At 34.0% G+C, this 20,391-nt stretch overlaps 1 protein-coding gene across 1 annotated transcript in view; it reads left to right on the forward strand.

Annotated features, from left to right (window-relative positions):
• Positions 1-20,391, forward strand: part of LOC107560827 (PDZ and LIM domain protein 5-like) — a 119,965-nt gene that overhangs the window by 54,810 nt on the left and 44,764 nt on the right. Inside the window, exons 4-5 of the mRNA XM_016245095.1 lie at positions 9,716-9,749; positions 13,584-14,020. Coding sequence (XP_016100581.1) covers positions 9,716-9,749; positions 13,584-14,020 — 471 coding nt within the window. The remainder of the gene's footprint in view (positions 1-9,715; positions 9,750-13,583; positions 14,021-20,391) is intronic.

Genomic DNA, 20,391 nt, shown 5'->3' on the forward strand with positions numbered 1-20,391 from the left:
GAATCATGAATCGAATCGCTGTCTACCCAAAGATTCACAGCCCTAGTATGTTATGTTTGGGAATCTTTTGCAGTTGTATTAGACTTTTGCTTTGGGAAAGATTAAAAATACATTGTGTATCGCCAGCTCTTGAAGTGCGTGTAGAGAACTGACTTCATTTGAAGCAGTGAGATTCTTGCTCTTGCCTCTTTGTGAGAAGTCGTTCCTCTGTGCTGAAAGTGTAGCATGTGTGTGTGAAGAGGAATCGTTAAAACAGAACAAAGCTGTTTTTTCAGACCTTTATGAGACACAGGAGAACCGCTGCCTGTATGAACTCTCTGGCGCTCCACAGACTCTTATTCTCTCTCCAATCTAATGCACGTCTGGTTTCCATGATTCCAGCGCTCCAGACTCTCGTTCAGATGGATGTCATGCTGCTGGAGTGACGTCTCAGTGTTATTAAAGGGTTAGTTCACCCCAAAATGAAAATTAGGCTTTGTTTTACTCACCCCCGATGCATCCTAGGTGTATATGACTTTCTTCTTTCAGACGAATCCAGTCGGAGTTATATTAAAAATTGTCTTTGATCTTTCAAGCTGTTTAATGCCACTCAGCGGGTGTTGCATGCATCAGTCCAAAAGAAGTGAAATAAAAATCGCCCATCCATAAAAAAAAGTGTTTCGCACGGCTCCGGGGGGTGAACAAAGACCTCCTGTTGCGAATCGATGCATTTTTGTAAGAAAAATATCCATATTCAAAACGTAATATTCACTTTAATCTAGCGTGCGCCAGCAGTTGTACACAGAAGCAGCTCCGGGGGCATGACGTATGAGTTCAGCGCTGCGCATGCGCCGGTGAGTCTCGTGAAAACCAACGTTTGTTAACAGGAGCAAAGGAAGCAAAGTTTCCTTACTTTAGCAAAGGAAAACCAGTCTCCTCTTGGCTTATATCGAAATCCTCCCACATTCTTCTTTACAAATCCTCGTTTTGTACTTCTAATTAGTGACCGTTGTTTTGTTTCGATCTCTCCGCGTGCGTCACTTCTGAGCGGAGCATGCGCAACACTGTCCTCATACGTCATGCTCCCGGAGCTGCTTCTGTTTACAACTGCTGGCGCAAGCTAAATTCAAGTGATTATTACGTTTTGAATATGGATATTTTTCTTACAAAATGCATCGATTCGCTACAGGAGGCCTTTGTTCACCCCCCGGAGCCGTGCGAGACACTTTTTTTTATGGATGGGCGATTTTTATTTAACTTCTTTTGGACTGATGCATGCAACACCCGCTGAGTGCCATTAAACAGCTTGAAAGATCAAAGACAATTTTTAATATAACTCCGACTGGATCCGTCTGAAAGAAGAAAGTCATATACACCTAGGATGCATCGTGATCACGTGCTTGTTCAGGAACAGCAGATTTAGCGAAACAGAAAATATCGCTGTTTAAAAATGAAAGATGGTCGCACACTCCTGAAAGTTTCTGCTTTAACTGTCCGTAAATGTGAACTATATAATCATATATAATTAACACACGCTAACATATCACTTTACTAAACTCATTTTATGAGGGGATTCAGTAACCACGAAACCGTCCTGTTTTTTGTTTTTTTTTACCCCTGAAAGGTTCTGCTTTAACTCTTCGTAAAAGTGAACTATATAATCATTCCATTAGCACATGCTAACAAATCGCTATAATAACCTGATTTTATGAGGTGACAGGAATGTTCATTCTCCAGCTGAAGGCTTGAATCTGATCCAGCGTCATGCAGTAAAATAATGCAGGATGAATGCGTGCTGATGCACTCCAGTCTGTTTGTGTGCTGCACTCATCACAATAAGCGTCCTACATGGTGTTCTCTGTTTGGGGGAGATTTCCGACGCGTCAGGAGGCTCTTAAACTCTAAAGTATAGATTATTCTTCTTGTGAAAACAGCAGCAGGAGCACAGCCGCTCAAATCTCTGAGCTGAAACGCAGATAACGTGGCTCTCTCAGCTGCCGTTTGGCTCACAGCTTATTTTGGAGCGATCCGGAAAACTCTGCATGAAGCGATATATGATGTTTCCATCTCAAACCTGTTCATTTCCCTGTTGAGCTGACGCTCTGCTGTTTTCATCCAGGGTTCGTACAAGGTGCTTAAAGTGCTTTTTGAAATTGAAGTCCTGGAAAACCCTTGAAAACAGCCATATTTATGAAAAGGTATAAAGTATATCAGTATAAAGTTGAGTTAGTGGTCAAATCTTTGATAGTGCTTGCATTATATTGCTCGGTCTTTTATTGCATGTGATGTTTGTTTGGGTTTCATTTGGAAATGCATATAAAGTCTGACACGCTTTGTGTTGCACTGTTATCATTTACAAACGTGGAGCACGTCTCCATCTCAGCAGCTCCGTCGACAAGATGCTTAACATTTATCTGGGAAAACTGTATGTTATCGCACTAGATTTATCAAGTAAATCATTTAGAAACCTGTGCCAGCACAAGAGAATATTTCTACATGCGATTTGTTGTACATCTCGATTTCAAAATAAATGTTTGAACCCTTGCATGTGACCAAATTTGAAAATGATATGGATTTAAACGTCGTTGAATCACGCTGTAAAGTGAAGTATCGCCAGGCCGTTGGCACCCTCTGCAGGTATTTGTTATAATACTAAATGTACTTAAGTTGGTTAGGTTCATATTATGTATAGGCATACTACTTTATTTAAAATATTTTAACAGTGTTGTTCAATAAAGCCATGTGATTACTTGGTTTTGAGATTTTATTTGAACCAATTATTATTGTCTCATCGTTAGTGTAATATACGTATATAAATGTAGTATAGCCTGTTTTTCACTTAGGTCTATTTTTATTACTAAAAAATATTACTCAATTGTCAAAATAATAATGAGATTACTTGATTACCAAAATAATTGTTAGTTACGGCTCTAGGTTAGTTAAAATATTTCAAAATACAACTACATTGTTTTGTGGAGCTCAGCGTTTTGCTTTTTGTGATTAAAAGAAAAGTTCTTAAAATAGAATTAAAGTCTCAATCTAGTGAACCAAGTATCTGTATTTTGTCTCGTGAGCTAAGTGTACTATCGTCATAACTTTACAAGTGTATGATGATGCTTTTGCTCTTCAGGTTAATCATATATTCATGAAAATAAAAATCACTTTGAATAAGGAAAGCGATAACTTTGTCATAGTATCCTTTCAAATGTTAAAGTTGCATGCTTTGTGTGTGCTGCACGTTATTTGTACCGTTTTGTTTTAGTAGTTTATTTATTAGAATTTGAAAGATAATAACGATATTGTGAGATCTGATTTTAGTCCTTGAAAACCAAAAAAGTAGTGCTTAAAGTCCTTGAAAGTCCTGGAATTTAATTTTGCAGTTTCTGTGCGAACCCTGTTCATCTCACGGATCAGCTGTGAACGGCAGGAGAGGCCGTTGTGTTTTTCTTTCTTTCACACACTCTTTCTGCTCACATCCACCCTCACCACCTCTATTACGATGGCAACATCAAAATCAAACTGATCCAAGTTTTATAATTTTATTTTATATTTTATTTTGCCACACTATTAATAGCTACTAACAAAAACAGGTGCTCTATTACGATGAAAACATCAAAATTGAACTGATCCAAGTTTTAATTTTTTTTATTTTAGATTTTATTAGATTTTTTATTTTATTTTGCCACACTATTAATAGCTACGAACAAATTTATATATATATATATGTATATGTATAAATGTTATTTATATATATATATATATATAACTTAATGGACACCTCAAAATGAGAACAGTTAGAAAATGTCCAAAACAATCTTTATACTTTGACAGTTACAACAAAGTTTTAACACTGATTTGTTGTTGATTTGTATTTATGCAAAGTGTGGCTAATGTGCCATAATGATTTTTTACTTATAAAATATAAAATCAAGTTATGAGTATCTTTAAAAATAAGTCCAATGATTACCGTACAATTTATATTACAGTCTGGCTCACTTTACAGCCTTTTCTTAAGCTACCATACATCTGTCACTCACAGCTTCAAAACACTTCATCCTGTAGAATCATTATCATTTCATCGCGTTATACATGATGTTTTTATTTCCACTGGATCCCGCCGGAGCTGATAATGAATCTCTTGAAATGTCATTTGGTGTATATTAGTTATAGATCAGCTCTGCATGGTTTGGACTGGGAAAGGAAAAGTAATTTTCCCTGCATTGCTTTCGGTGCGTCAGAGGATGGAAATGGAGGTGTTTGCCATCAGAGCTTTATAAGCACAATAACAGCTCTCTTATTCGTCTTCTCCCTCAGGTTGATTCGGCCTGCGGCTCGCCGTCTGCCAGAGACGCTATCAAACATCTGTTTGTGTTTGTGTGCGATATGAGCAGACTTGTTTGCTGAAATGAGTTTCAGGGCTCGTAGTCAAACACTGTAGATTTTGACTATAGTTTCAATAGATTTGTTCTGGTTTACGTTTACTGTCTAAATTAAGTTTGTTTTTGTTTTTTTGTATTTGACATTTTCTATTTTTTTTTTTATTATTATATATTAAATGTATAATTTTATATTAAATTATATTTAAAATTTAAACTATAGTGAGCCCTTTTAAATTACTATAAGGTTACAATTAACAACCTAAATTCAACTACTATTTATTTTTAACTATAAAAATCAACACTCGAATAAAAACAAATGTATTCAAACATGTAAATTGCGCATAATGCCGTTTTTAAATTAACTTCTAATTTATACAATTTCAATTTGTTGTTGAATTATAATAATTTACAGAGTTGCTGTCATAACTTGCGTCATAAAAGATTTATTTAAACATAGCCTACATTAAATAGCCTAATTAAGACATCACTTACAGGTAAAGTGAAATATATAATCTAATATTTCGCAAAATTCTCTTCACTAGACTTCATTTCCCTAGCAAATAAGCTGTAGACACTGTTGACTTGCCTGAGGTGAATGAAATGCTACGTGACATTTTGTTTACAAGCTGTTTTGATGACGTCTTTCCGCAGCTGAAACACTAGTGATTACGTGAGGGGTGAGATGTTCATTCATGGTATATTTCACGTTAAAACTAGTAGTAAAGATTCTCGATAGTCGACATTTTCGGTATGAATATGTGTACCATTACACCCCTAATATATACAGTAGTTTTATATATATATATATATATATATATATATATATATATACAGTATATATAGAAAATAGATAATAATTTTTTATAGTATTATTTTATTGGTTGTATTTTAACTCTTTGCTTATTTATATTTTGTTTTATTTTTCTTTGGAGGGTTACAGTTAGATTAAGTCTGTATATTTCTATCTTCATATGAAAACAAATGAACTGTATTGTAGGTTGTACATACTTTGTGAAGTTTGTGTATTTGCGCATTTTTAGAGTATTTTATTAAATAGTATATTTTTATTTACTGTATTTTTGTATTTAATTTATCTTTAACATTTTTTCTATATGTTTATTTAATTTTTAAGGCAAGTTTCTTTTATGTAGCACATGTCATACACAATGGTAATTCAAAGTGCTTTGCATAAAAGAAAAGAAAAGAATAATAACAATAAAACAAGGAATTTAAAAACTTTGAAAATGATTTAAAAATTGATTTAAGATTCAAATGAATTTAAAACGGTTAAGAATAGAAAATTATTATACATAAAATATAGTGCAATCATTTCGGAGTCATATAAGTGTCTTCACATAAAAGCACATGAACTGTATTATAGGTTGTACATGCATTATGAAGTGTGTGTGTGTGTGTGTGTGTGTATGGAGAGTGACTGATGCGGTGCAGAGAACAACAGCGTCTCAGTTTCATGCGTCTGACTGTTGATTTTGGCTCATGTGGTGTTTTGTTCCACCTCCGCTGTTTTTCCCAGCGTGTTTCCTGGAGCGTCCTGTTAGCTTGTGTTGTGTGTATTTGTCATTTCTCCTGTCGCAGCTAATCATACGGAAATAGTCGTTATTTGTGCTGTTTGGTTTGGTGACGTTAGTTTTGCAGAAATAACACATTCAGCTTTCATAGATGAAACACTTACTTTCTCTAACTGGATATGGACGCTAATTTAATTTGTGTAGTAAATCAGTCACCCTGCTGGATCTTTATGAGATCTAATCTGCCTCGAAACGGCACATATTAGTGAAAAGGAAGAAGTTGTTAGCGTCACACTTCTTGAAGAGCATGTGTTTATGGTCATGTTGTGTGTGTTCAGCGTGTTGAATCGTGTCTCTGAGTTCATGGTGATTTTGATGTGGACGCTGGGTATTAAACGTGTTTCACTGCAGCTTTCCAGTGTTCTCACACACACACACACAGACACAGACACAGACACAGACACAGACACAGACACAGACACACAGACACACAGACACACAGACACACAGACACAGACACAGACACAGACACAGACACACACAGACACACACACACACAGACACACACACACAGACACACAGACACAGACACACACACAGACAGAGACACAGACACACACAGACACAGACACAGACACAGACACAGACACAGACACAGACACAGACACAGACACAGACACAGACACAGACACAGACACAGACACAGACACAGACACAGACACAGACACAGACACAGACACAGACACAGACACAGACACAGACACAGACACAGACACAGACACAGACACAGACACAGACACAGACACAGACACAGACACAGACACAGACACAGACACAGACACAGACACAGACACAGACACAGACACAGACACAGACACACACACACACACACACACACACTCTCTCTCATACACACACACACACACACAGCGGTCTGAAGTCTGACTACGCTCTCATAACACACTCTCACACACACAGACACACAGACACACACACACTCTCTCTCACACACACACACACACACACACTCACACACACTCTCTCACACACAGCGGTCTGAAGTCTGACTACGCTCTCACACACGCACTCATTCTGTTTTAGCAATATTTTATTATATATATAAAAACATTTTCAGACCAGATTCTACATTGCCTGCTTCCTCTTCACTGCTTTTTTTTTAATTTTTATTTTTTTTATGTGGTATATTTTTTTATTTTATGTACTTTCTCATTTTATTTTATTTTATTTTGTTTAATTTTATTTAATTTTATTGATTTAATAAAAAAAAAATTCTATTCCAACATGATTTTTCTATGCTAATTTTTTTCTGTGCTGCCATCGTTGTGCCACAGATGCTGTCGGTGGAGTTTGCGTTTGTATGGACAGGATGATTCTTTACAGACAGGATCTGCAGGATGATCTGAGCTGCTTGCACACCGTCTGCTTCCTCTCCTCTGCTTCTATTGTTCACGTTTGTCCCCTTGAGTGCCGATTATTGCTCTTTGTCTGAGCTCCTTTAACTTCCTCGTGCAAGTGTTTTCTTTGTGCTGCCAGCTCCATCTTTACCCCTATTATGAGCAGCACCGTCGGGCACAAAAGAACAGCTCGGCCTTCCTAATATGGAAGCGATTGAGGATTTGCGGAACGGATTCGTAGAGTCACAGCAGTTTGTGTAGGAAGTGTGGCCTGTTTGTCGCCCGCTCGAGGACGGAGGTTATTTACGAGGAATGTTGATGCTGATTAATGAGGACAAATGAAGCCGTCTAGACAGTGTGACGAGAATCAGCTGATAAATGAGAACGTAAAGTATGTCTGTGGGGTTTGTGAAAAGCAAAACATCTCCAGATGCACAAACCCTGATGCACTTTGACTGGAGGTTTGTTGACACAGTCATATTTCAGATTGTGTTCGCGTCACAATGATGGGAAAGTGGCTGAGATAGACACGCTTTGCGTATTTAATTCATCACACGTCTGCGTTTATGTCTATTTAGCCTTTTAATGTATATCTATTTAGCATGTTTAATCAAATATTTCTGTTAAAGCAACTTTTTTATCAATCTGATAGTATTCTTTTTGAAGTCTCTTCTACTCACCAAGGCTGCTTTATTTGATATATATAGTAAAATATAAATAGTAAAAATAGGGAAATATTATTAGAATTTAAAATAGCTGTTTTCTATGTGAATATCTGTTAAACTGTAATGTATTCCTGTGATGCGCAGCTGTATTTTCAGCATCATTACTCCAGTCTTCAGTGTCACATGATCTTCAGAAATCAGTATAATATGCTGATCTGCTGCTCGAGAAACATTTCTGATTATTATCAGTGTTGAAAACAGTCGTGCTGCACAATATTTTTGTGGAAACCGTGATGCATTTTATTTTTCAGGATTCACAGATTAACAGAAAGTTCAAAAGAACAGCGTTTATTTGAAATAGAAATCTTTTATAACATTATAAATGTCTTTACTGTCACTTCTGATCAATTTAATGCATCCTTGATGAATACAATTATTTATTTATATATGCATTTTTCATGTGTTCATTTGGCAGATGGTTTTATCCAATAATTCTAATTTAATCCAATAATTTATATCTTAAATCCAGCTGAAATGGTCTGTTTTTGAGGTTAGTGCAACTAATTACACATGCATGCTTGTTTACATTTATTTATTTAGCTGACACTATTTTCAATTTCTCAATTATTCAAGTTCTTCAAAGCATCAAGTTGCTTTGGATGAAAGAGTCTTTTCTAGTGTGTTCTAAAGTAAAGACGTGATGCATTTAGCCAATAAGAAGACTTTAAAAAAAATCTGTTTTAATGGAAATGTGCCTTGTGGAGTGATTTCTCCCATTCGTTTTTCCTCAAGTCTGATATAAACTAGATCCTAAATGTGGCTCTGATCCTTCACTTTCATAAGAGAGCTAAACGCTCCTCAGAGCCTCCAAACCACCCAAAGATTGATCTGGAAATCTCATTTGTCCCCTCAGACCCTACAGCAAGTGTTTTCTCTCAGTGATTGCGGCTCAGAGTCTGAACTCGTTGTTTTACGGTGTGAAGACAGTTTGTGTGGTTATTCCTGCGCGGCCTTCAGCTCTTGGCAGCGGTGGACAGGGGATGCTGGGATTGAATGCCATAGTTTGCTCTCTGCTTTATTTATGGCCGTGTAACATTCGTTTTTCCTCAAGTCTGATATAAACTAGATCCTAAATGTGGCTCTGATCCTTCACTTTCATAAGAGAGCTAAACGCTCCTCAGAGCCTCCAAACCACCCAAAGATTGATCTGGAAATCTCATTTGTCCCCTCAGACCCTACAGCAAGTGTTTTCTCTCAGTGATTGCGGCTCAGAGTCTGAACTCGTTGTTTTACGGTGTGAAGACAGTTTGTGTGGTTATTCCTGCGCGGCCTTCAGCTCTTGGCAGCGGTGGACAGGGGATGCTGGGATTGAATGCCATAGTTTGCTCTCTGCTTTATTTATGGCCGTGTAATGTAGCATACAGTGGAAGGTGCAGTTTGTTTGAATGGCAGCCAAAATAGAGTCATTATTCAAACTATATTACACACACACACACACACAGATATGAGCTTCTCTCAGTCAAACTTGGGACATTATTTCCATATGGAAGGTGCAGTTTGTTTGAATGGCAGCCAAAATAGAGTCATTATTCAAACTATATTACACACACACACACACACACACACAGATATGAGCTTCTCTCAGTCAAACTTGGGACATTATTTCCATATTGACTTTTATTAATTCAGCAGACCATTGTTGTACAGTCATGAGGTCTTATGTTAAACGTCTGTTTTGTCTTTTTCAGATCTTCCAGTATCACTAAAACAGAGACTTTGCAGGTACGTAAACTTCAGACTATGCAGTTATATGTAATGCGTGTCCTAACCAGGCGCAACCTGACATTTATAGTATCAGATAATGTGGCAGTAAAATGTGATTTAAAAAAAATAATTAATAAGTGTTTAAATGTACAACAAAGTGCTAATAATTACCAAAAGGTAACTCATGATTAAGCCCTTTTTATGTTGTTTTAATTTTTTTTGTTTATTTTTATGTTGTCTTTTTTATTCTATTTTTTTTTCATTTTATGTTGTCATTTTATTTTATTTAGTTTTTAATTTAATTATTTTTTTTTCTTTTTTTTTTCTTTTATTCAATTTTCTTTTCTTTTATTATTTTCCCTTTAGGGCAGAGTTGGATTTAGTCTGTAGTCTTTATAATTAGCTTCATATGAAAACAAATGATCTATTATATTGCATGTTTGTATATATATATATATAGTGTGCATGTTACATTTTTACCAAAAAAATTATCTCACTATAAATGCATTTTTAATGGTGTACATGCATTATGTAGCTGATGACAACAAAAAAGTAGTTCTCCATTTTAGATGTCAAAATATAATTGCACATTAAACAGGCTGACAAAATATGATTGGGTTTGCTTAAATCATTTATGGCATTTTCCTAATAAAAAGGTGTTTACATGACATTAAGTGTCAAACAAAAAGCGAAATGCTGTTTGAAATTACATAATCACAGCCATTAAGAGCATATTTTAATATACAGTGATGTTTGAACCAATTAGATTTCACTGTGGGCGGGGCCTCTCTGTGCATTGTGACAGAATATAAATGAGGCAACCAATCAAATGTCTCGCCACACATCACTTTTGTGGCTTAGCATCACGTCTGGTGAGGACACGCATGCTGATTGAGATGCCTGATCTGCTGCATGCCACTGAAGATCTGTGAGGGATTCTGCTCCCCCTCATTACAGGCCGTTAGTAGAGAATATTTCAATTATACCGTCTCATTTATTATAGTTAACTAAAGCAAAAACCATACAAATATTTACTGAAATAAGATAAAATATGAAAAAACCTTCTTTCATTTCAGCTAGTTGACAACGCATTTTCATTTAGTTTAACTTGATGTACTAAAATAACTAAAACTGAAACTGAAATAAAATGAAAAACTATAGACAAAATAAAAATTAAACTATAGACAAAAACAAAAAAGAAGACGAAATGACACAACTTTAATACAAAAATTAAAACGGAAGCTAATTCAAAGCATTTAATAAAAACTATAATACAATATAATATAAACTTGAATCGAATTGAAAAAACCATTGATTCACAGATTATTAATAAAATCAGTATAGACCTATTTAAAAAAGTAACTAATTAATGTGACAAAACACAACAAAATGACTAAAACTTTAAAATGTAAATAAAAATAGAAATAAAAACTTAATAAAAAATAATAATAACTCTAATAGTATCTCAATGATACTAAAATATCTCTGATTCTCAGATATTTGTCATTTAAAAAATGTACAATTAAAACAATTTAATTTAAATAATAATAACAAATCTGTGAATTAGGGGTGTCCCGAAAGGATTTTCATAGTCGAATCTGAATTTTTGAATCTTGCCGATTATCTTGCTGATAATCGAATCATATGTTTGGGATGATTGGACGATAACACACAGGGAAAATGTGTAACGGACGCCTCGAAGACACAAAAATAATGTTTTATGTTTTGATTCAAAGATAGTTAACATTAAACGTCAGCGAAACCCTAAAAATTCACAACGTTTTTTACAACAGTAAGGTTATGTATATGACAGTAGTTATTAATGTTCTGCATTTCTGTTTAGAGCTGCGCACGCTGAAGATGACCAGAAGCAGCAGGTTTTTAATCAATGGGATTTAACTCGTCATTTATCTCATATAGAATACATTAACATAACGTTAACATTACGACTTTTAGGCTATCTGCACAAAATGCTCCGCATGCACATGAACGTGTCTGTGCGGCTCTGAATGAACTCCTTTTGTGGACGCGTTCTTCACGCAACAACGTGCAGAAACACGGCAACTAAACTCTAAAAATTCAGAGCGTTTTATTATAACAGTGTTCTCGTTATAATGTTATGTATATGACAGTCCCAGTCATAGTTATTAATATTCTGTATTGTTGTTTGTCCTGCTCGCGCTGAAGAGATAATCACCGTAGTACTACAATGAAGCGCTTGCTGCAGCGCAACTCAACCAAGTGCATCTTATACGAGATAAATAATATATACATGACATTTGTGAGCCTGGAGCACAAAAGCAGTGTTAAGTCGCTGGGGGATATTTGTAGCAATAGCCAACAATACATTGTGTGGGTCACAATTATACATTTTTCTTTTATGCCAAAAATCATTAGGATATTAAGTAAAGATCATGTTCCATGAAGATATTTTGTAAATGTCCTACCGTAAATATATCTAAACTTAATGTTTGATTAGTAATATGCATTGCTAAGAACTTCATTTGAACAACTTTAAAGATGATTTTCTCAATATTTGGATTTTTTTGCTCCCTCAGATTCCAGATTTTCAAATAGTTGTATCTCGGCCAAATATTGTCTGATCCTAACAAACCATACATCAATGGAAAACTTATTTATTCAGCTTTCATGTGATGTATAAATCTCAATTTCGAAAAATTGACCCTTATGATCCTTATGGTTTTGTGGTCCAGGGTCACATATATAAACCGGCTAAAATGTTGTAACCTGATCGAAAAAATCCAGTCTCTCACTCTGTCTGTGTCAGTTTGAGTCTTGTTAAAGATTTAAATCCCTGCCGCCAAGATGCTCCTCTGTCGGTCACGGATTATAGAAAGTGAAACTTAAATCTATAGGGTGGATGGATTTATTCACGCACGTTAAAATATTTATTTAAAGCTTCTTTCTTTTCAGATTCTTATTTACAGCATTATCTTAATAGGCTGTATATTAACTTATTGGGAGAAAACCGGTAGTTATATGTGAAATCAGACATTGAGTACCCCAATATAGCCAAAATGGCATGATCATAACACCCTATTAGGGTCGACTATTCAGGGTCACCCTTACTGTGAATCCTTGTATATGTTATATAACACCCCGCGCATATTGGACTGTGAGATTATTGAATCAGGCTCCTCCTATCGAAGCATCGAATCTTCGACTATTCAGGGTCACCCTTACTGTGAATCCTTGTATATGTTATTTTAGTATCACTGAGAGACAATTATAGTTTTTATTAATGCTTTGAATTAGTTTTTATTTTTATATTTTCTGTTTTCCTTTTAATATGAAAAATTTAGTAATTTTTATTTTTATTCGTTTTTTTTATTAAAACTGTATTATAATATTATAATTTAGTTATAATTTATTTCAGTTTTAATTATTTTAGTACATAAACATGAACTAAATGAAAATGGGAAACTAGTTTAAAAAATGTATTTAAAGTTTTTATAATTTTATTTATTGTATTTCAAGTAACGGAAATGTTCTTTTATGGTTTCAGTTAACTATAATAACCCTGATGTGAATTAAAATGAATGAAAAATTCTTGCAATCAATTAGCTATGCAAATAAATTGGCCACAGACTGTGCATGTGGAAATTCAATTCAAGTTTATTTGTATAGCACTTTTCACGATACAAATCATTGCAGAAGCAGCTTTATAGGAAATTAAGTTTCTACAATATATCTAGCAGTAGCTTGTCAGTGGTGACTGTTGAAATTGATGTACATAAAAAGCTGAAGTGAGCGTTCTTTAGGGCTGTAATGAGGGACTCCTGCATGCGTGTGCCGTGAGCATGTGTTGCATGTGTTTCATCACTTCTGTAGGAGGATCCACAGGAGATCATAAAGCCGGTGCCCATCAGCCAAACGCCCGGGGCCTCCATTGGCCCCGCCAGCATTGCTTATAATAAGACAGCTCGGCCCTTCGGCGGAACGACTAACACCGTCAGATCGGTCAGTCCCAAAGCCTCCATCCCCTCCGCCTCGTCTGCCTTCACCCCAGCCGCTCCATCCCAGCAGCCTGGCTCCGCCCCCAAACCCGCCTCTGGCCACTCCCCCTTCACTAACTCCTCCTCCACACCCTCCTCTGGCTCCTCCTCCCCAGCGAGAGTGCTGGCTCCGCCCCCGGCCCCCGCCGCCCCTCATTCGTCCGTCTATAACACGCCCATCAACCTCTACTCCAATGAGAACGTGTGCGAGGTGGCCTTGGGCCAGAGGCGTGGCCTGCTGGAGAGCAAAGCCACAGGGGAACAGCACAACGGGTAGGTGGGGCTTCGACCGGCCAATCAGAATCTACTTCCTGTTCTTATACGTCTGTTTCCTGCGTTTATTCTTCCTCGCTGTTCTCAGAGGGATCGCTTTGATCTGTTGTTCAGAAAGGGTTTTAATGGCGTGTTAAAGGATGCTAATGAGAGGTTTAACAACTGAGGGACCGAGCTGTGTTATTTTAGTGTAATTGAGATAAAACCAGTAGACTGTTTATCGTTTTTTATTAATATTTAGATTTTTTTTTAAATTTGTTTTGTTATTGTCTGTTTTCATTTTCATTTTTTTTCAAGTTTTAGTATTTTTTTGTGTTTTTTTTATTGTATAGTTTTATTTAATTTTTTATTTCAGTTTTAGTTTGAGTTATTTTAGTACCATTTTAGTATCAAATTAAACTAAATGTTTGAAATGTTGAAACTAAATGTTGAGATATGTTCAGCAACTAGCTGAACTAAAATCAGTACAAAAAAATCTGTAAAAATCATAAAAAGGATTTTTTTTTATATACCGTATATCAGTTTAAGTTTTTTATTTTAACGTTTTTTTTAATGGTTTTAGTTTTAGCTAACTATAATAACCATGGGACCAATAAAAAAAACGTAGTATAATATATTTATTTTAAAATTTTATTATTATTATTATTATTATTATTATTGTTGTTGTTGTTATAATGGTTTTAGTTTTAGCTAACTATAATAACCATGGGACCAATAAAAAAAACGTAGTATTATATATTTATTTTAAAATTTTATTATTATTATTATTATTATTATTATTATTGTTGTTGTTGTTATTTAATTTGAATTGTTAATCATTTAATTATTAATTCTAATTCAAAATTATGTATTTATCTTAGTAGTAGCACTAGTAGTAATATTCAATTCAAATATACATTTATTTTTAGTACAATTAGTATGATTTCTTGGCACACAAGAATCATTTTTTCATTTAAAAGTTCTTATTTTTATTTTAAAAAATGTTTTAACTTTTATTAAACACATTAACGTTACTCTATTATTTGAGTAATAAATATTACAGATTACTTTAGACATTAGGAATGGTTTAGAAATGTCATAAATGTAATTTCTGCACCACTAACGCATTAAAGGTTTCCAGAACCATTTCATTGCTTTCTATTGGTCAGACAGACAGGAAGTCCCACAGTGTTACTGCATCAGGCTGCTACAACAAACTAGAGCTTTTAGAACTTTTTAATGTCACATTGTTGCAGTCAACCTACCTTTACATATCTTTAAGATGTATTATTAGATGCTATATATTATCTTTGATATATCTTCTCAACTGGTTGAAAACCATGGGCATCGAACCCATGCGTGTAATTCAGCTGGAATTCAAATCAGGAATAAAATGTCAAATATGTGTGTTGTGAAGAGTCTAAACCTTGTGTTTGATGTGGGACTATTGTTTCAGACAGATGAATTCTGCTCGTCTGTTGCTGGTGGATAATTGCTGTTTGTTTGAGTTTGCTCACATAAACAGTGCTTTATGGATAATTACATCATGCCCCTCCAGTCTGAGTTATTTTCTGTGGTAACCGAGGGTCTGTCACAATTGCTATTCATAGTTGAAGTTGTAAATAAAGCAGAATATTGGCTCTGAATGCCGTGAGAGAGGGAATCGCAGTATCCACACACAGCTCTCTGTGAGGAAGCCTGGGGGAAAACTGGAAGCCAATGTGAAAAGTGATGGTTCTCCAAAACAGCTCTGTCTGTGTGTGTGTGTGTGTGTGTGTGAGTGTGTGAGTGTGTGAGTGAGTGTGTGAGTGAGTGTGTGAGTGAGTGTGTGAGTGAGTGTGTGAGTGAGTGTGTGAGTGAGTGTGTGAGTGAGTGTGTGAGTGAGTGTGTGAGTGAGTGTGTGAGTGAGTGTGTGAGTGAGTGTGTGAGTGAGTGTGTGAGTGAGTGTGTGAGTGAGTGTGTGAGTGAGTGTGTGAGTGAGTGTGTGAGTGAGTGTGTGAGTGAGTGTGTGAGTGAGTGTGTGAGTGAGTGTGTGAGTGAGTGTGTGAGTGAGTGTGTGAGTGAGTGTGTGAGTGAGTGTGTGAGTGAGTGTGTGAGTGAGTGTGTGAGTGAGTGTGTGAGTGAGTGTGTGAGTGAGTGTGTGAGTGAGTGTGTGAGTGAGTGTGTGAGTGAGTGTGTGAGTGAGTGTGTGAGTGAGTGTGTGAGTGAGTGTGTGAGTGAGTGTGTGAGTGAGTGTGTGAGTGAGTGTGTGAGTGAGTGTGTGAGTGAGTGTGTGAGTGAGTGTGTGAGTGAGTGTGTGAGTGAGTGTGTGAGTGAGTGTGTGAGTGAGTGTGTGAGTGAGTGTGTGAGTGAGTGTGTGAGTGAGTGTGTGAGTGAGTGTGTGAGTGAGTGTGTGTGTGAGTGTGTGTGTGTGAGGGCGAGTGGCCGTCTGACCGTCTGTGCCAAAGACTTACTCGATGAGATGCTACACCGATACAAAATCTGTGCTGTTAGTCCTTTTATCAGTTTATGGTTTAATATTAATTTATAATTATTTATTTATTATTAAACTTATTATCTTTTGCTGTATTTATTTAAGAGTTTTAATTTTTTTAAATATATTTTATATATTTTTTATATAATATATTATTATTATTATTATTATCATTAATTGATTTATTTTTATTATTTAGACTTAAATATTAAATATTTTTATTATTAAAAATATTAAATTATAAAATGTATAATGTATTGTAATTTATTTCAGATATGTATTTTTTATTATTATTATTATTATTTTTAAATTGGCTTAAAAATTACATATTTCTATTATAAAATTGTAATATTTTGTAATTACAGATATTTAATTTTTTATATTTTATTATTATTATTATTATTATTCATTGATATATTATTTATCTTATTTTTTATTTAGATTTAAATATTGCATTATTATTATTATTAAAGGCATTATCTGTTGTTATATGTTAGATATTTTAAATATTTTGTTTCATATATATTTTTTAATTATTCTAATTATTATTAGTAGTAGTAATAGTATTAATTGAATTATTTATTCTTTTACTCTTTGTTTTATTTTTTCATTATTTTGATTTAAATATTCAACTTCAGCATGCATTTATAACCTTGCTTTTTTAGAAAATGTATAGAAAAAGCACACGTCTCATGTGTCTTCACCGGATGCGGTCTTGTCTTCATAGACGGCTTGTGTTTGCTCACTCGCTGTAGTTTTGACGTGGAAGTCAACAGCAGATCAAAGAAAGCTGGTGAAGCGTCATCTTGTGTCTGAGAGCGAGCGCCTTCCCTCTCATGTGGTTTCACTGATCCCATAAACACGTAAACCGTGTGTCCACATGCTGAGACTCGCATAAACAAGCGTTCTGCGTGAAATTCTGACCACAGGAGCTCGTTCTGCGCAGCTTTAGATGGATCGTGTTGAGGTTTGTAAAGGCTTTGAGGTCTGATGTAAATCCTGGAGGATTTGTAACGAGTCAAAATATTTCTGTGAAATAATTGCTCGTATCGTCTCTGCGTTCGTGCTTGTTTTGGATGCGTCCTTCGCAGTATATTATTATGAGCTTCCTGGTTCCAGTGATAGTGAAGTCGACAGAAGAAATCCCTGCGACGCTGACGGTCTATCCGGAGATCCTCTCACCCAAAATCACATCATTTCAACTTGATGCTGTTTCAAAACCCCTGTGACTTTGTTTCTTCTGTGAAACTCAAAAGGAGATGTTTAGTTGAATGTTCACGTTGCTCTTTTGTGTATATAGATGCTGTCGAAAAAATTTGGTGTTGGAAGCGTTTTCACTCAGAAGTTGCTTGTAAATTTCACAATTACAAAGAAACCAAGTAACATACTGAATTAAACGTGAATTTTAAAGACTAAAATAGTAGTGTTTTCAACCATTTTTACAGTGTGGGTTTGAGATATGTTTATGGCGTCTTCTGTCATTTTTGGGACTTGGATGTTTTTGTTGTATGAGCGGAAACCGCTTTAAAACGTAGCTTTTCATCTTCTGTTGTGTTTTCTGTTGTGATGTTTTTATTTTGATAATGTTTTATTTTAACATTTTACAATTTATTCGTTTTATTTATTTTTATTATATATATTTTATTTTTTACTATATGTTTGTTATTTTATAAAAAAAAATTATTTAAAATTTAGAATTTACGGTTTTATGATTCAATTATTTATTACCAAGTGTTTTATTTAGACTACTGCAAAATATTTTTTTCAGTTTTACATTTTTATGATTCAATTACTTATTACTAAGTGTTTTGTTTAGATTTTTTATTATTTTACAATTATTTTTCAGTTTTACCTTTTTATTATTTAATTACTTATTAGCAAGTGTTTTTTTTATTTTAATTTTATAAAAAAAATGTTAAATAATTGTTAGCCAGTGTTTTATTTCCATTTTTTAAAATATATATTTTACCATTCTTTTTCAGTTTTACATTATTAGTAAGTGTTTTAATGTGTAAAAAAAAATTATTTAAAATTTAGAATTTACGGTTTTATGATTCAATTATTTATTACCAAGTGTTTTATTTAGACTACTGCAAAATATTTTTTTCAGTTTTACATTTTTATGATTCAATTACTTATTACTAAGTGTTTTGTTTAGATTTTTTATTATTTTACAATTATTTTTCAGTTTTACCTTTTTATTATTTAATTACTTATTAGCAAGTGTTTTTTTTATTTTAATTTTATAAAAAAAATGTTAAATAATTGTTAGCCAGTGTTTTATTTCCATTTTTTAAAATATATATTTTACCATTCTTTTTCAGTTTTACATTATTAGTAAGTGTTTTAATGTGTTTTACTGAAGAGAGAAAGTCATATGGGTTTGGAACAACATAATAAAACAGTGAATGATAACAGATTTGTAATTTTTGGGATAACTGTGCTGTAGTCTGTTGTGTCGTAGGAACATGATGTTCCCGTCTGATTGGAAACATCAGTGAGTGGTTAAGGCTGAGCTTCTGTCTGACAGTAAACACATGCGTTTGGTGTTTGGAAACTTGTCTGCTGACGGCTGTTATTGTAAACTGGTGTCATCCCAAAGACCAGAGATTCCCAAACGAGCCTCTTAGACCCCAAATATTAACCTGAAGTCCCCCTGAGATTGTAAGCTAATATTTCATCAACACGTTCGTATGTTCATGGTTCTCTGATGTTTGGTTAATAGTCACATGTCATGCAGATAAATAAAAAAATACATTTTTTAGTAAGTGTATAATTTGGCATTGTATCTATTTTATTTTAACATTTATTATTTAATTTGTTAATTTTATTTGTTTATTAATTGGTTGCATTATTAGTACAGTCATTATTTTAGTATTTAATTTAGTTTTTTTTTTTTATTATTTAATAAATTTTTTATTTCAGTTTTTTTATTTTAAATTTGTTAATTTATTGTTATGATTTATTTACTTTAGTAGTAAGTGTTTTATTTTGTTTTTTTATTTATTTTATTAGTAATTATTCATTATTAGTGTTTTCTTTTGATTGTTTTTATTTTAAAATCATTTATTATAATTTCATTTTAAGTGATTTATTTTGATTTGTTTTTATTTTACAATTATTTAATTGTACATTTTTATGATCTAATCACATTATTTTTATTAAAAAAATATTTATTTTAATTTGGCATTAATGATTTAATTACTTGATAGTGTTTTGATATTTTTTTATTTAATAACTATTTATTTTTATCTTTAATTTTTATTCATTATTTACTTAGTTTTATTATTATTATTAAAATTATTTTAATTTTACCTGTTTTATAATCAAATTAATAGTAAATGTTTTATTTTTATTTGTTTATATTTTAAAATGTATTTATTTTCATTTGTATGGTTTTTTTACATACTGCTTTATTTTTTATTAAAAAATTTTATAATAAATTAATTTTACATTTTATGATGCACTGTAGTAGTAAGTGTTTTATTTTGATTAGTTTTTATTTTCATTTTGAATCTTTGAGTTAATTATAGGCTGTAGTTTGTGAAGGCCTGTGTTTGGTGTGCAGTGAGTGAATGTAGACGTGACGTCTGTGTTTCCGGCGTCTGGTTGCTGCTTCTCATTTACTGTGTGTATAGACGTCAGCCTCGGCAGGAATGTTTGTCAAATTCTCTGCTTGAGTTTCCAGCTGCGTTTACTGACTCAACCAATTAGTATCTCGGGAGAAGCAGCCGGAGTGAGCTTTGACTCGTGTTCTCACTCAAATTAACCTCATTAGCTCACTGATGGAGGGAAAGGACCGTTGGGTCCTGTGTGCTGCGTTTATGGACGGATCCAAAAACACTGGGAGTTTGTTTCAAACCCACATGAAAGCTGGACACAAGATGTGATTTGTGTGTGTGTGTGTGTGTGTGTGTGT

This window comes from Sinocyclocheilus grahami, unplaced genomic scaffold (genome assembly GCF_001515645.1).
Source record: "Sinocyclocheilus grahami isolate Dianchi unplaced genomic scaffold, SAMN03320097.WGS_v1.1 scaffold745.1, whole genome shotgun sequence".
Taxonomy (NCBI): domain Eukaryota; kingdom Metazoa; phylum Chordata; class Actinopteri; order Cypriniformes; family Cyprinidae; genus Sinocyclocheilus; species Sinocyclocheilus grahami.